This window comes from Chenopodium album, chromosome 4, assembly GCF_948465745.1.
Source record: "Chenopodium album chromosome 4, dcCheAlbu1.1, whole genome shotgun sequence".
Lineage (NCBI taxonomy): Eukaryota > Viridiplantae > Streptophyta > Magnoliopsida > Caryophyllales > Amaranthaceae > Chenopodium > Chenopodium album.
In genome coordinates, this window is record NC_137837.1 from 21,739,034 (window position 1) to 21,757,546 (window position 18,513).

At 34.1% G+C, this 18,513-nt stretch overlaps 1 protein-coding gene across 2 annotated transcripts; it reads right to left on the reverse strand.

The window, feature by feature from the left end:
- Positions 1-570: 570 nt before the first annotated feature.
- LOC145626825 (uncharacterized) lies at positions 571-8,237 on the reverse strand. 2 transcript variants are annotated; one of them, XM_081679289.1, is made up of 8 exons: positions 7,612-8,237; positions 6,197-6,397; positions 6,000-6,095; positions 5,821-5,925; positions 3,476-3,607; positions 2,529-2,666; positions 1,578-1,793; positions 571-1,001 (listed from the first exon to the last, which is right to left on the reverse strand). In XM_081679289.1, the coding sequence occupies exons 1-8, from the start codon at positions 8,125-8,127 to the stop codon at positions 681-683; spliced, it is 1,725 nt and encodes a 574-aa protein (XP_081535415.1). In that variant the 5' UTR covers positions 8,128-8,237; the 3' UTR covers positions 571-680. The 2 variants fall into 2 exon arrangements, with proteins under 2 accessions (XP_081535415.1, XP_081535416.1); XM_081679290.1 differs by having other exon boundaries at positions 7,623-7,865.
- Between the last annotated feature and the right edge of the window lie 10,276 nt (positions 8,238-18,513).

Sequence of the window (18,513 nt, forward strand, 5' to 3'; positions counted from 1 at the left end):
CTATGAGGGGAGCTGGAAATGTCAGTTACATTGTGGAGGGTAATATTTGTAGCCCAACAAACATGAAAAAGCAGGTGAAAGAGAGAACACGTGTGAGATCAAATCTGAAGAGTTAAAAAGAGATTTGGCAATTTGCTTATGACTTTCAATTATGCCAGCAAACTTGTACAGAAACTCTCATCACCCACTTCACTTCTTATAACAAAACAAACCCAGATTTACAGGGCATGCAAATACATTACCATTTCATTTGGGCTCTTTTGTATTCACTTTTGGCCTCTTTTTCTGGCCCAATTTCATGCTGCATGGAATTTGGATTCTTACACTGCACCTAAATTCCCTTTTCCCATTGACAAACATAAAACAAACTCCGCCATGTTACTCGGATTCGTCATTTTATATATAAGTACTAGTATCCGATATTAGTTTCCTTGCTAACCTCATCACACTTCGCTTGCACCATCACTGAACCTCAGTTTAATGGGGAGGTATACAGGAACATAACTAAATTTATGATTTTCTGAATTTACTGAAAGATGATATGAATATTGATTTCAAGATTGAACGGTGTTTTCATAAATGATTTTTATATTTCATTGCAGAAGGCTTACCGTGTATACAAGATCTTCAGAAGTCAATGGAAATCTGTACACAAAAAAATTGAAGATATGCAGAGCTATTTACCATAAAACTGAAGAAAAGGGAGCCGCTGAAAAACCAGCACCCCCACCACATAATAACATTCCCCCAGATTCTATTCTGCTCCTAAACGTTACCCGGTCCAGCAAAAGTTTCTCCACAGGTATCTCACAATTGTAGTCTTTGATGCTTCGAGTACTTGTTCTATCAGAGTTGCTGGTTTCTCCTTCACTATCCTTGGAAAAACTTTTGACATAGTTTCTTATGTCTTCTTCAAGTGAAATGGAGGGAGATTTTGACAATGAGCTATTATAACTTCTTTTAAGTGGAGAGCCCTCGTGACATTGCCCAAATGGAGTTCTCTGCATATCAACAGGAACAACATTAAGAATTTATCAAAAAGACTAAATTTTATTGTTTTGTTATTCAAATGTTTTCGAGCAGATAAATACTCTCTGAAGACAAATCAGACTCCACACTAAACAGGAGGCAAATATTCCATCCATCACGATTAAGTCACGTCATTGCCTGACTATTACGACTTAATTGAGGTTACGTAGCTACTCCTACATGCTAGAAAGAAGATTCCACTAATAACAATCATGTCCGAGTGCAATAGCTCTATCAAAGCTTCACTGAAGCATACAGCTAAACATTGATGCTCTATTCAGAATTAGCCCATAAATTGAGGTAAAGTCGGCAAATTTATGTGCAACTTTGCTAAAAATGTAAGCCACGAACCCATTTGATATGTACCGCGAAAATGTAGCAATAAAGAGCAGGGAAACCAGTCCAACAGAGGCATGAATTTTAACAACGAGGCATGAATTTTAACAACGTTATTACTTATTAGGATAGATTATGATGTAGAAGTAAAAGACAGTATAAAAATTATGGCAAGAAAATACAAAAAAAAGCAGGCAATGTAAGAAACAGACCTGGGTCTCAAAGGAGTAAGCATCACTAAATCTGCTTGGGATTCCAGGAAAACCTACTCTATCACTGCCTGGGCCATCAACACTGACCATGGAGGGTAGATCCTCTATAGAAGAAAAGTCAGACTCATCAAATGTTGATATTGAAACACATTCGTCAAAAAAAGCCAATGCATCTTCTTCAAGGTGCCTAGACACTTTCTTCCTTTCAAAACTAGCCTGCACACATTTAATATCATGAAATTAAGTAAGACAATAGGAAGGATCACGGAAGATACATTGGCCATTCAAATGTTTTACACACGACACCTCAAGAATGAATTCAGGGTAGCAGATTTAAGAGCAATGAAGCAAAAAAACTCATCAATAAAAGAGGCTATGACGATTTGTATAACCATATCTCAACAGAAGCTTTCAGATACAAGAAAATACTCAAACGAAATAACCAACCTAATTCATGTGGAGTGGATTAGACCCTTAGTAGAGATATAAGAGAAACTCAAAGCTAGTCAAAAATGCTGCATGACTAATCCAACTCACTAGGACTAAGATACAGAACAATCAATATGTAAAAAGAAATACTCCGTCCGTCCCTTTTTGATTGACTCATTTGAGCAAATTTCACGGGAATTAACGGAGAAGAGGAAGCAGAAAAGTACCTTGGAAAGTTAAATTCACATAGGGTTTGCAAAAACGTAGAGAGACAAAGTAATAAAAGTACATGGAAAAGCAAAATTCACATGGGGAAGCTACCTTTGCACAAATACGTTGCAAATTGAAGGGTATTTTGATGCAAATGGGATCATTTTGGACCAAAAATTTGGCCAAATGAGTCAATCAAAAGGAACGGAGGGAGCAATAATATGGACAGCCTTCAACTCTATCACCAGTCCGTGATACTAAACACACCCTAGGCACCCTCACTAACAATACATAGGGAAAATAGAGTATCACCTTTCTTACTGCACGAGTTTTCTGCACAACAGGAGTCTTTGGTTCAGGAACAGTGTCGTTAAGAATTTTAAATAATTCAATCTCACGATGCTCTTCAACAGCTAATTCCGCTCGAAGTTTCCTGGTACGTTCTTCACACTGAAGCACGAAAGACATGTAAAAGAACACATATACATCATGACAGAAAAATAGCTATGACATCAGGATGACAAATGTTTCATGACACAGCATGTAACATTTTCACTCATTCACCAACGCCAAAAATATCATCACGGTATATGATGACAGAGAGGTGGACCACAAACTATCAAGGTCAATTAACAGAATAATATTGGTGAAATGAAGACATCTTATTATCTCTCCTCTAGCATGTTGTGGCAAATATGCACTCAGTTAACAACAGTACTTGTAAATCAGACTTAAATTTTACAAAATTTTCATTATTCTCCTCTAATTCTTTTATGAGGAAAGGTAAAGTAGCAAACCTCCGGACATCATGGAGAAACCATTGGTCAGAGTTGCAGGAATATTCCTCGTGTGCAGCTTCTACTTGGAATCTCACATGAAACTAAATGGTAATGGCACTAACAAGAAAGGAGGTTTATAACAACTTCAGGGCCCAAACAAGCAAAGTTCTTAAAAGAAACAAGTGTTCAGCTATCTGACAGAAACTATATCCTTAAAAAGACCCAGTAATTTATTCAAGAAATCCCCAAGTACCAGTGCTGGCTTGCCTGCAATCTAATGCATCCCTCCTCTAATAGTTTGGAAATTGACTACAAGAAAATGAGGAACACAACAAAAGGAGAAGAAAAACCATACAAGAATCGTAGCAGCTGCTTAGATATCTGTTTAAACTGTTATTTAAAATCATGTTGTCAACCAGTCCAAAGGAAATGAGATCAACAAAGATCAGTTTCCAACTGAAAATATGAAAGATAAATTACCTCTTCCAGCTCCCTAGCAAATTCCTCTCTAAAATCTTCTACTAGTTCAACTGCATTAGGATCTTCCACTTCATGAAGAACATCAGAATTGATGTAGCTATCAATAACATCAGAATCACTCCTTAATTTGACCTGCAAAATTTTTAGTAGTTTAGCAAGTGACAGGTGTATGATTGCTTGGCACAAGATTACTCATGAAAATGGTTGCCACAGAATAATGTAATCCTAATTCACATATCAATTTCAAGTTCTCTCTTTGAAAGGCAGCTCTGCATCGCATTACAAGAGCTTTCAGAAGGAAACACCAATTGATGGTCTAATATTAGTCCATCCTAGGTCTATTACATGTCTTGCAACGTTATATTGACCGTTAGTTTTGTTATAGTGCCGTGATTTATCAGAACAATTCAACTTTCATAGAAACCAAGTCTATTTACCAGTATAGCAGAAGGAACTTTCTTTGTGTACTCTTCTGTGACAATAATGGATCCATTAGCTCAGAGGCTCTCCACAAGATATAGATCTGCCAACCACTTTCCTTGACATTTTTATAGTTTACTATTGTATCTATACAGCTCACTAGCTCAGGCCTCATCCCATAGAGAATTTATTGCTGGAAATCAGCAGCGCCAAGGTGATATGGGAGTCAATTCATTCCATGTGTTAAGTTTGGCCAATAATGAAAAGTAAAATAATACCAAAAGTTAATCTAATATTTTACAGGAAAATAATACACCAATGAAAATCGCCTGCCAATGCATCCATCAAGGAAATCGTCTTAGGGACACTTGTGACTTGTCAAGTTGACAGTCTAGGAAGCTCAAGGGCTCAACCAGTCCCTAACTCCCTAATCCGAAAGATCCTTCAAGAAATAGAAGATCCAAGAAATTTATCAACTTCCCACCATAAATATAGAGAAAATAGAATTATGAACTAAGGACAAATGGTAGAAGCTGAATGGATGGACATGCCCTATGAACAAAGCACAAATGATAAAGGCTGAAAAGGGTGCCTATGCCCATTTAAAGAGTGTTATGAGCCTGTGAGTGTCTAAGAAAACCGATGTGGTAGAACAAAGCAAAGTGAAAAATCAGGGGAGTCTTGTCAAAAGTTTTAACACTGGTAGTAGGTAGTAAGTGAAAGAGGGTAGAAATGATATAAGATCAAATGCTCAACTTCATCATAATATTAAATATTACTGTAATAAATTGGATCCAGCAATCAGTAATAACAAGGAGTATTAGTTAGGAAGAGTTAAGAGATGGGGATGTTTATTTGATAATTATACATCAAGGTTGATTACATAAGCACTCGAGAGGCTAAGATTCTCTCCCAAGCAAAGAAATTACATCACATAAAGACCCTTTCTCTCTAGTTCTATCTCTTTTATTCCATTCACTATCTCAGCTCTGTATTTTTAATATACTGTCACCTCAGCTACTTCCTAACAGATCTTCATTAATCTTTCCTAAATAATTTGGGACCACATATTGCATACATCTGCAGGATAGAAAGCTTGGGACAAGTAGTTACAGCTACGGAGCTACCTCCTTTACAGGTAAAAAAAAAATTAACCTTGTTCAACCCATTCTATAATAATTGCACATGATTTCATGAGCGGAATAAGCTAACTCATAATTCTTAATAGATTCGCATGGAAGAAAGAAGCAATAAAATTACTAATAAAGAAACTAAGACACCAACAAACAATGTGTTGAGATCGTTATCATGAAAGCACACATTACAGGTATCTTGCCTATACAATTCATTTAAGACAAAGATGCAGGGATGCAGAGTTGTAAAACAGTTAGCATAATATTACATTAAATATAAATCAATGATCTACTAGGATCAGTGATGAAGTAGCCATAATAAACTGTATTTTCAGATATTTCAACTCTAAAAATTACTAGCTCTGTTTCTTGTTTATGGTTCTATAATGTATAACTCTTTATATCTATGGCACAAATTTAAATTATTATAATTATCAGTTCGATTAATATGATTTTGGATCCCAAAAGAAAATTTGTTATGGGACAAATGTACATTATGCAACTATGGCCAGCAGAACAGGTCAAACCTGCCTCAGTATTTGTAACTCTATACAACCCTGCAATTTTCCCATATTGCACAACAGTACATATTCCAGGTAGCTGTATTGTAGAGTACGCTGGGTTCAGATTGCCCAATCGATCATATTTATCAGAAGGTTAGATTTGAAATTAAAGTTGGCTAATCATTATAGTAAGTATGAAGGGAATTGGGTTGCAAAATATCCTGAGGCAAAAGTAAAAGACAATAGAAAGAAAGAAAGAACAGCAAATAGTTAATCTAGAGACACTCACAAGTCTTAAGTCACTCTCCAAGTTAGAGATAGCCCGTCTAACTTCTGAACGAACAGTTTCAAGAATTCCACCAGTAGTGCTACTATTGTCTTTTAAGGGAGTTATCTGGAAAATAAGGAGCCAAAATTTAGGGTCTAAAATGTAATATTCAATTGAGAATTAAATATCAGGGAACCAACCTTCTCCTCAGAAACTGCATTAATGGTCTTTTCTTCAGCTTCTGAGATTGAAGTTGTTGATTTTCCATCATCCCAATGAGGTATTAGAGAGCCAGACTATTCAAGAAAACAAGCACATGAGACTGATGAGATTTGTCCTTTAATAGAATAAATAATATTATTATGAAATAAATGGCTAAGAGTATCAAACATAGTACCAGATTTATGGCAGAATCATCTGTAGTCTCAGAGGCAGGATGCTGACTTGACCAAGTATTCCGGCCTTTCAGTAATTCAGAGAAATCAGAAGCACTTCTAGCCAGATTGCTCTTTTTATCAACCAAAGCACGATTTGCTTCTGAACTGATCTTACTTCTGCTTCTAGAATTCAACGATTCACTTACCTGCTCCCTTTCACACTGAACAAATAAACAAAATACAATATTATGCACTCGAAATTTAGAGAAAGAACTGAATTTACAGGCATCTTAGCTAGCAACATTCGATGGCATATGAAGCTCCAAAATTAATGTGATATTCCAATTGAAGAAATATGGATCAAGTGAAAAGCAGGAAAATGAAGCAAACTCTTTTCTTGCAAAATTCAATTCCACATAATCCCAGAGATTTACAAGCACAGGCTAAATACTTAGTATAAAACATACCTTTGCACCAGGGAAAAATATTATTGTATAAAAAAAATCCACTTTTGAAGACCCCTCCATTAACAACGTATTAATAAAAAAAACAGGTACTACTTCTAGTCTTCTACCAAGCCTGACTTTTTCAACTATTTGTGTAGTAATACAGAGTAGACGTTATAAGGTAGTAATCTTATATCTATCACATTGATAAATGATGATCGGAACAAGACTTTCTAGATTACAGCTTAAATACAGATATATCCAGATTAGGCAGTGCAGAAAAGAATTGCAAGATATAGAGCTGTTTTAGAGCCCTCAATCCTCAAAATTGGTTAATCAGGGATCAAGTGTTCCCAAACTTAATTCATAACACAATAAGGAAATCTAAATGATTTAATGTGTCCTAACTGTTCACTTGTGTGCGCACATACTGACACACAATCCCCGTCCCACCTTGGCATATCATATGAAGTGCAAAATATTTTCAAGAAATCAATCTTCAGCAATCAATTGCTTAATGTCTTTTACACAACTTGACATTACACAATTTTCTCATCTTCTACCATCAGGCATCAACCATTAACCACAGTAGCTAATAGCTACTCATACATAAATTCAAGAATCGATACACCCAAACGTTAATATTCTAATTTAGCAACAAAACCAATATTCCTTGCACAACCTAATTCATCATCTGTTATAAAATTGAACACAAATCAAACTCCTTCCATCACCTGATTCATAACAATCCCTCATCAATTACATACAAGTACATGTTAGCACTACATCATACCAACCTACTCGGGCCAAAAAGCCGAAAATGGAGTGTCTACATCACATAAATGATAAATTCCTGCAATACAACACAAGTCTACAACACCAATTCATCTAAATTGCTCAAAACATCAAAATTAACCACAGGAACAGAAAAATTCTTATTATCAATTTGAAAAAATAAGATAAAAGAGAAATAAAATGTGTCACCAAACCTCAGAATTACCATAGTGCCCTCGAGACGAAGACCGCCGCCGCCGTCCAGTATCAACCCTAGACAAGCTCCGGCCAATACCCTTCCTTCCTCCACCAAAACCACCATTAGAGAACTTCGGCTCGCCGCCGGAGTTCCTCAAAACTGACCTCCCTCTCCTACTATCTCCACCACCATCAAATTCACCCTTCAAATTATGTAAATTATCAACCCCAACAATTTTAGGGATCTCAAAATTGGACAACTTCACCAAATCAATATCTTCCTCAGAATTATTGGGTGACCCATCAACCCAAAAGAGAGGATTATCCCTTTTGTTCTGGAATTCCGAGGTTATATCCAATTGGGTCCTCGGAAATGAGCTCACACTTCTCGATCTTCGAGGAAGAGGTTTCTGGGTCGAAGATTGTGGCTTTCTTGAATGCTGCTGCAATGGCTGCTTATTAATGGAAGTTGAAGAGGTTGAAGATGAAGTAGTGGGTCTTTTTGAGGAAGATTTGAATGATGAAGTTGCCATTTTTTGTATTGGGAATGTCAAATGAAGAGCAAATTTTGTTGTACAAGTTTATGTGTAAACATTTTTGAAGATTGAAGAATTTAGGTGGGAATTTTGTGGGGTTCAATTTAATGGTGATGAGCGTAATTGCGGAAATGGTGATTGCTATTGTGATTTTGTCTTATTTTGGCTCCAAAACAAAATTGGTGCTTTCCTTCGTAGAAGTGCTTTGGTCAACCTTAATGATTCATTTATTCGTTAGATAAACAAATAAATACTTGCACTACTTTTTTCTTTTTTTTTTTTTTTTTTTTTTTTTTTTTTTTTTTTTTTTTTTTTTTTATGGCTGTTTTTAAATACTTGTTTGATTTCCATATTTAGAAAACTTTTATAATATTTAATTCATTTCTCTTAATTAGTGGGACTCAGTTTTATTACTTTAAGATCTTCTCTCCTAGGGAATGATGGACCGCTACCCGATATAGGATACCCCGCCCAATACCAAGTGGCGTCAAAAAAATTTTTTTTTAGGGTAAATAACAGTACTTAATGACTCAATAACAATATTTGATAAATTAATAACAGTCCTTTAATTTAAAATAACATTTTTTTAATAATACACTGATTTTTACTATAATTCGATCTGACAATTACTTAAATGACTTTTGACGGTACTAGTTATCACAACTCTACTACTTATACATCAAAATAAATTATTTTAACAGTTTGAAAGCCCACCATGCTTCGCAATAATAGTTATTTAACTAGAGAGTTTTGACCAATACCTGAACTTAGTCGACAATGGAACCTCCGGCGTTTTGAGCTTCCGGCTTTACCAAGGTAGCTAACCCCAACCCTGTCTTCCTTAGATCAGGTTCAGCACAGATCTAATTCGTTTCCTACCTTAGACCGTAATCTCTAATTAGACAATCCTTAATGTGTTTATGATGGAACTAAACAGAAAGATAACTCATTTGATATATAAGGTTCAAGGGGATAACGTTCCCTTCTTGAACGAAACTATTATTTAATTTGAAAAGAATACAACACTCATATATTACAACAATCACACAAACTGAAAGCTTAAACAGACATAATAAGCTGAACTAGAGTTTTCTCTACTTTAAGAGAGATGGAGAACCAATCTGTCTCTTAAGGTGAGTATTTTTCTCTAGAGGACTCTCTAATGCTTTCAGAGCAATTCTCTAGCTAACTCTTCCAACTCTGCCTTCACTTCTTTGCCTAATGCCCTTTATATAGGGGAAGACTCACAAAAGTTACAGACACTTTCTATGGCTTATAGAAAACCGTGACTCAACAAGTGAATATCGTTCACTGCTTTTCTAAAGATTCTTTAAAACAAATAAAACGTGCTACAATAGTAAAAGTAGAATACATAATTGTTGGTGTGGGCTTAGGACTCCATCATATCTTGTAGACTGCCTTTGGTGTCCTTACTCTCTTCATAAGGGACATACCATGGGTTGTCTTCTTCTATACCTAGATCCATCAAACATTTAGCAGCATAGGATTCGTCCCATGTGACAAAGATCTCCAATAAGTGCTCTTTTCCCTCTAAGGATAAATATCTCCCAGCTTCAACTTGTTCGAGATAATCGTACACTGATTCACCATGTAATACTCCTTCTTCTAAATAATTTCTTAACCATTATGGTGCTACTATAGTAGTATTTCCCACATGTATTATGACTGGTGGTTCTTCTTTTAAGGCTATGAGCTGGTTAAGATACTGAGCAATATAGAAAAATCCATAAGCTCTTGCTTCTGTAGGATCTTTTACTCGTCTCTGCTGGATACAGATTGGATCTTTGAGTTTGCGATGAACGTCTTCAAACATGATCAGGAAATGTGGAGAGTTAATTTTTCCTTCAACCATTTTAATGTTTACACTTTGCACTTGGACTTGTTCAACTCTTCCTTTATATCTTGTTGCTTCATAAATTCTTCTAAAAACATACTTCTGGAATTTCGTGAGCTTCTCAAGGAACGTAGTATTATTATCAGGAAATGGTACAATACTATGAACCATCTCATAATCCCAAGCTCTATAGTGCTCTGCTACATAAGGTGCCCTCCATTCCGGTGAATGTGGATGAATTGACACAGTACCCACTCTGGAATTGGTGTTGAATATTATTCTACTTCCCCATAGATCATAGACATCATACATCTTGTATGACCTTGATACAACTAGATCATACCAGAACCTAAAATTATTATCTTTTATTTTATTTAGTATTATATCTTGAATATCAAGAATGAGCCTCAGGATGATAACCATTACTTCGTACATTAGGAACCTTCGAACTGCTACATGACAACTTTTAATTAAACCATCTTGAGATCTTCTTTTTGATGAAACAATCATGGCCTCCATCAAGGCCCAAGTGGAGGGTGAAACCCGCTCCATTGCTTTATCAGTTTCTTCAATAAGAGTTTTTCTCTCTGCCTCCATCTTTTCTAGTTGATGGGCAGAAAGTTTTTCTAATGTCTTTTGCTTCTTCGTCATTAGCCAATTCTATGGTTAGACTATCGGCTAAAGAGTTCTTCGATCCCTGTGTATGTTCAACAGTAAAAGAGAATTGGTTAAGCCATAATTACCAACGCAGGAGTCTCCCTTGCGCTTACATATTAGACAAATTATTTTTAACAAAATCGAGTATGCCTTTGCAATCTGTTCTTATTAAGAACTATTTAGGGGCTAAGAAGATTAAGAACTTCTCGATCCCTCTAATGACTGCAAGGATTTCCTTTTGCATTGTGGGATAATTTAACTCAGCTTTATTAAAACTTCCACTGCTATATCTGCAAAGTCTTTCTCCTTTGATTTTTAACACAGCACTCCAGTGCTCATTACTAGCATCTGTTTCAAGGATTAAATCATCTTCACTAGTAGGTAGTGTTAATACAGGAAGAACTTTACACATAGCTTTTAAATTTTGAACAATTTTGGAATCACTTTCCTTCCAGTTCCAAGTTATTTCTTTCTTGAGTTTTTTCTGTAATGGCTTTCTTAATATAGCAAGATTTTCTATGAAATCAGAAGCATAGTTTAAACATCCTAGAAATCTTTCTAGTTGTTTTCTATCTTCAATTTTATCTGGAAATTTTTCAATCTTTTCTAAAATATGTTTTTGCAGTATTATTTGTCCTGCTTTAAATTCTAATCCAAGAAACTCAATTTCTTGTTTAGCATAAACACATTTATCTTTTCCAAGGATTATACCATGCTCTGCACATTTTTGAGTTACTGCTTTAAGATCATTCTTATGTTGTTCTAAATCTTTTGAGAATATTAGGATATCATCTATATAGACCAAACAACAATGATCAAGTTCTCTAAAAATATTATCCATTCTTCTCTGGAATATTTGTGGAGCATTTTTTAATCCAAAAGGCATTACTAGCCATTCATAATGCCCTTGAGGGGCACTAAATGCAGTTAAAGGAATGCTTTCTTCTTCCATTTTAATTTGCCAGTAGCCACTCTTACAATCCATTTTAGAAAACCATGTGGCTCCTTGTATTCTATTAAATAACACAATTTTATTAGGAATGTAATAGCCATCAAAAACAATATTGTCATTTAGCTGTTTATAATTAATAACCATTCTAGCTTTACCTCTTTTTTCTTCTGCATGATTTCTTACCATGAATGATGGACTCTTATGAGGACTTTTTCTATTCTTAATCAACTTTTTATTAAGCAATTTTTTTATTTGTTCATCAAACTCCTGAATATCTTGGTAGGTATAGACCATATGTCTTACTCTAATAATCTTATTCGGATTTATTAGAGTTATCTTAGCAAATGCCTTATACTTTTCCCAATGTTCTAAAGGATTTGTTGAATATAACTTTTCACATAACTTTTCTTGCTACTTATTTATCTAATCTATTAATGATGAATCACACTCAGAAATTCTAAGTGCAACCTCTCGTTGTGTAGGAGTAACCCTATCACCACGCTGGCTGCGCGTAAATTCCATAGTCTGATAAGTATAAGCCTTTGTGATTTTCTATATAGGAACAAAATGACCATTAATAGTAAAGATTATTTGATCAATAGTTTGAGTGCATGGAGAGTATAATCTTTGAAAATTATTTCCTATTATCATATCATGACTAGGTTGATCAGTTGCCCATAAAATAGGAATAACACATTGAACTCCTCCAATTTCTATTGGTAATTCTTCAATTATTTTAGTATGCATCATGACACTATTATTAGCAATTCTAACTTGCATAGGATTTTTAGCCTTTTTCCACAAGAATTCTGGAAATAAAGTCCTTTTTCCAAAACATGTAGAACAACCACTGTCAATATATGCACATAATTTATATTTATTATAATCCTCAATGCATATATCAATTGGAATATAAATGCTATTAGGATTAGTACTAGATATTTCATTATAAGCTTCCATTTGCATATTAATTTCATCTTCATATACTGGTTCACTCACGGTTTTGGTTTTATATCCAATTACTTTCCTAATAGGATTATTTGGATCTTCATTGAACTCTGAATTAGAACATGATCCCATATCAATGCTATGCATTGTCGGTTGTTTTAAAGGCTTTTTTGCTTTCATATTTTTTATTTAGTTTCTTTAGTAGAACTAAGATTTCTTCTTCATCCTCTTCTGGCTTTTCATCACCTTGTTTTTTCATTCTTATTGTTGTTGAATTTTGTCTACTTAGACTTGGTGTTCTAAAACTCATATTTCTCTGTATTTTAGGTTTTGTATTCATTCCAATATGAAGTAATCCCGATTCATCAATTAACATCTTACTTGATCTATTACTAACAGCAGGGTTCATAAAGAGTTCCTCCCAAGTTTTTTCAATTTCGATTTCATTAGGATTTACTTTTATAGGTGTAATTTTCTTCTTAGGGCCTCTTCCTTGCTCATATTTCTGAGCATCGACTATTTGTTTCTTAAAAGATGAGTCTATAGTGTTTACTAACTTATAAACCACCTTCCACCTTAATTGTATGGGTCGTGTTCCTTTATGCATTTTCACTCCTTCTGTTAATAGCTTGATAGCTAAAAACTTTGACGCAAAGGAATCTTCTAAGCTCACATAATATCTAGGTTCACATATATAGCTTACCGTTCCTTGACTTAAATTACATGTGATACCACTGCTTATTTGATCATAAAATTCTTTATGTCTAATATCACAGATAAAACTCAAGCATTTAACATCCTTACCAAAATCATGTAAAGGAGTTATGTATACTTGTACTGCACCAATACAAATATAGCTATAATTTCCTTTTTCTTTATTTTTTTTTAATACTTTTCCAGTTTATGATTAATTTCGGCTGCTTTTTGTTCACAATCTTCGATTACTATGCTTCCTTCCATTTCTTCACATACATATTTAGTTCTAATTTTAAAGAAAGATGTTTTAAATAGTTTATCCTTAGTGATCTGGGGAAAATTCCAACTTTCTTTGTTTACATGTTCGAGGTCATTATCTTCAAATGAATAGTCAACTCTTCTTAGTTGACCTATCGTCATTTTGCTTTTATCTTCCTCATTGTCATCTAACTCTGAATTTTCTAATTCTTCTCCTTCCATCATATTATTTATTTCTTCATAATTTTCATCTTCAAACTCATCACTAACTTCAGGTTCTTCATTATCTTCATTTTCCTCTTTTACGATTTCTACTATCCCTATATTATTACTTAAAGCCAATTCTAAAGCCTCGTCTTCTGGTATTTCTATGTAATCCCAACTTCTTAAGGCTTCCATTATTTATGATTAGCTTTCTTATATTCATTAGTGTAGACACCCAAATGTGTCTCCCCAAAACCAAACCCAGTGATGAATACCTTTCATGTCATTTGATTATCGAACGAAGCGAAAGTGTGAAAAGTCTAGTGATGAGGATGTTTTTATTAAAATATCTCTTCTTTCTGTTTTTGAAAATATTTCTTTTCTTACCCTATTTTTTGAAAAACGTGCATTCCAGTTTAGTTTGGTCCATGATATGGATCCAATAATGGTGTAGTTGGATGGGGCTTGAAAAGACCTTTCCAACGATATATTATAAGCCCAATTCCGATGAATACTGAGGAATTTATGACCAAAATACTAAACTGGGCCCAAACTGGATTTTACCTACGACCCAATGATCATGTGGAGGGTCTAAAGGTCTAATCATATTCCTAAACTAATTAGGATTAATTAAAAGATTCTATAAATTTTTAAAAGATCTTAATTATCCTTTTTGAAAAGATAAGATTAAACAATTTGAGTTAAATAAAAACTTTTCTTTTTTAAAACTTTCCTTTTTTTAAATCCTAATTCTATTCGAATTTAAAGATGTTCAAAGACAGTTAGATATTATTTTTGTTCCTCATAATCTTTATCCAAATTTTATATGGTTGGATAGATCTTGAAATTACCTTTCCAATGATATATTATAATATTAATTACGAGATATAACGAAAAAGATATGAATGAGATACAAAACTCTATCCAAAATTGCATCCCTTCCACTATTTCGACCATATCTTTTTATATACAAAATATTTTAATCTGATTCTAATTGTTTTGGAAATTAGACTTCAAAAGCTTTCCAACGACATATCATATGCCTTATTTGGACTTCTGGATCAAAAGATATGATAAAAACAAAATCCGCAAAAACTGTTGTCCATCGAGTTCTATTTCGATTCGAATTCGGATTCTTTTCTTATTCTTTGACCCTTTTTTTTTCTCTATAAATAGAGGTCATATCTCCCCTTTTTCAATCACCAACCCTCATCAAGAAATACCCATTTTCAATCACCAACCCTCATCAAGAAATTCTTGATTCTCCCTCTCTTTCTAAGCCTAGCTTTTTATAAACACAATTCCTCATACATCAGCACTAGACACACCTAGCCAAGTTCGAAGTTGTCTTCTCCCTAGACGTGAAAGGTTTGATATTCCTGAGGGTTTGGTCCCAAATCCCTATTTCAATTATTTAATTTAATTGTTGTTTTATCATTTTCCTTGAAGTTACTAACGCGTGTATTTTGTTATTAGAAAGACATACGAGTCATCCAAGTAAGTGCTTTAATTGTTTGCATTGTTATTATGATATAGAAATCATGTCTAGGATGTTTTGATTCCTAGTGTCATGTTAGGGCGTGATGAGTCATATTTATATAGAGTTTATAGACACGTTTATGCTAAGTTTATAGTAGCTTTTTAGGTCTTTTGTTGCTTTTTAGGACACAAATGCATAAGTTGTTTGTTTTGTGCTCTATTACGCTTTGTTTGTGTTTTCTTAATGTTTCAGATAGTTTCTATAGCTATTTGGACGCTTTCGGAGTGATTTTGGAAGAATCGGACAATGAAAAGATAAAAACGTCGATGAATCGAGGTCGCTCAATGAAGGATATGTGTTTGTGGATGCTTAGTATGAGATTAATATGCGTGAGTAATGAATATAGCATCCACAAGGGTTGTTGTGCACTTTTCGGAATTAAATTTGAGTTAGAAACGAAGAAAAACGAAGGTTTGTAAAGTGGCAAAACTGACCTTTGTCCACTCTTTTGATCATAACTTGAGTTCTACAAATTGGATTGATGCGATTCAAATTGCGTTGGAAACTAGACTTAAAGAGCTTTCCAATGATAGGTCACACTCCCCAATAATCCTTCTATAACAGAAGTTATAGGCGTTTGAATCCAAGTGATGCTGTCAGCCACCCGCGGGATAATTGCTGCGCCCCTGTCCCGCGACCACTCGACACCAGCAGGTGCTGCTGCCAGGCCGCGGCCACCAGCCTGCGCCCGCAGGTCTGGTCGAGCAGCCTTGAAGCCTCGAGTAGCTTTTTCATTCACATCGTCACAAGTCTTCGGGCCACGTCATCTTCTATCGTCCACTAATAATTCAACTTATGTAATTTATATTTTCTAATTTCTCTTTAATTATTTTTAGATTAGTTTTAGGATAATATAAATACTCAAGGGATAATTATTTTCCCTTATGCCTTTTTATGCCTTTTATATCTTTTATTATTTTACGTTCTTTTGAGTTTTCTCTTTTGAACCCTAGTTTCTCATGGCATCTCCATGGATTCTTCCATGGATGATTCTTGGGTTTATTATTTCAATTCATTGAGGTATTTTATTTCTATCTCTTATTTTTAATTATGTTTTATTCCTTAGATCTAGTTTTAATTATTTCTTCCATGTTTGAGTAGTTTATTTCTAGGATTTGGGAATCCATGTTTATATTATGAATCTTGATTGATGTTTTTAATATTTTGATTATTGATTTCTCTAATTGATAGTGTTTTGTTGTTAATCTTGCAACCTGATCAATTGTTTGATTAATTATTGTTAATAAGAGTATGAATTGAAATATCTTACTTTTAGAGGCTTACCTACAATTACCAATTCTGATTATGTTAGCGACCGAACTACATATGTTGAATTGAGAGCGTTAAGACCCGACCGTAGGCTTAGCAATTGCTCTAGATAACTGATTTATTGAATTGTTATTGATACTTGATAGATTTAGAACTATAAACATGGTGAACCATAACCCTAGGTCTTTTTATTAATTGTTTTATTCTTTTATAATTTAGACTACTTTTCTATCCGAATTTCGTGACTTGTTTAGTTTCTCCAATTTCTTAGAGGTTAGATTGAATACCATCTCTCTGTGGATTCGACCTTACTTACCCTGCTACATTGTTAGTTGGATTTGTTAGGAATTTATTTTTGACAGGTGTACGACAACCTATCAGGGCGTTTTGATCTTCCTAGTATCATGTTTAGGGTAACAACTATAATTTCTATTATCAAATATGACAATTGTGATTCCTGCGATGCTTCCTATTTTCTTCCTAATATTCATGTTAGTATCATGTTAGGGTTAAAGCTTTGATCTTTGATGATTAGTGACATGCTAGGGTTTGTTATTAATCTGGTTAGTATCATGCCTAGGATCTTGCTCTTATTATGCTTTAACATGATTTATGATTATTATTATTATTATTATTATTATTATTATTATTATTATTATTATTATTATTATTATTATTATTATTATTATTATTATTATATATAATTTGATTATTATGTTGCTTGATTTTTATTGTTATTGCTTGATCACACCTATTATGCATGCTTAAAGGGAATTGGTACTTGTAATCACGTTTAATAAGATAATTAATAATCTTATTTAGGGTTAATTTTATTATAATATCAAGTGATCGCCAATAATAGTTTTATTTGTGCATTAATATTCAATCAACATAGATTAAACAGGTTTAGGGTTAAAGCTATTGATTGCATGTTAGTCAGAAAGCGCACATGAATACGATTAGAATAAAGTAGAGGCCTATTATCAGGGCAGGTTCAATCTCTTTTAGGTTGGATTTGTACCTTCATCCCCGAACTACCAGTCATGGTTCCAGACCTATTGGAGTTGACGATCTCTTGGATCGTTAAGGGGTGTAACCTTCACCCTGTGAACGGTTTACAAGTTCCTAAAACTTGTTGGCGACTCTTTTGCTCTATCTTCTTTCCCTTTGGACGCCACCGTACTTTAGTGTATTATCACAGTGGGGTTCAAGTTTGGGATAATGCTTGAAATAATCCCTACAATTAGCATAATGTCCTAATTCTCCACAAGACCAACACTTACATGTCTTCTTTTTCTCAGGACAATATGTGGCCTTTCTGAAAAACCTACTTGGTTTTCTATATTTATGTTTATAATACTTCTTCTTATAGGTTTCTCCTCTTGATCGGTCAAATTTGTTTTTCTTATAGTTCTTTATTTTATCATAGTTTTTTCTTTCACATCCATAGTTATTTGGGAAATCCCAACAAGTGAGAAATTGTCTCTTCATTTGTTGAGTTCCTGCAACGTCTCTACACTTCCTTTCAATCCACTCTCTAAGGAAAGCAATCCTGTTTCCTAGGGCATCCCTAGCTAAAAATCTCTCTATCCATTCTTGATTTTTTTCACTTATTTCTTCATTAAGAGGACTGGGTAATTTGTTATAGAACATTCCGAGATTTGTATCATTTTCACCAATTTTATAATAATATGTTTCAAATTCCATAATGTAGTCATCAACATATCTCATATTACAGATAGAAAAATTACTTAACTTCCTTTGATATTCCATTCGTTTTTCATTAGGATCGGCTTTAGGACCAATGAATTCTAACTCAATGTATTGACATAACTGTCTGAACATTCTAGTAGGTGATTCACTAGCTCTTAATGCAGTTTTGACTTTTTCCTCTATTCCATCGTACCAGTCTTCTACACAGCCATAAAGACTATGTTCGATATAGTTTAAGAAATTTTCTGAAGTCTAGTCAGTGTTTAAATTAAGTAAACTACTCATACTCTT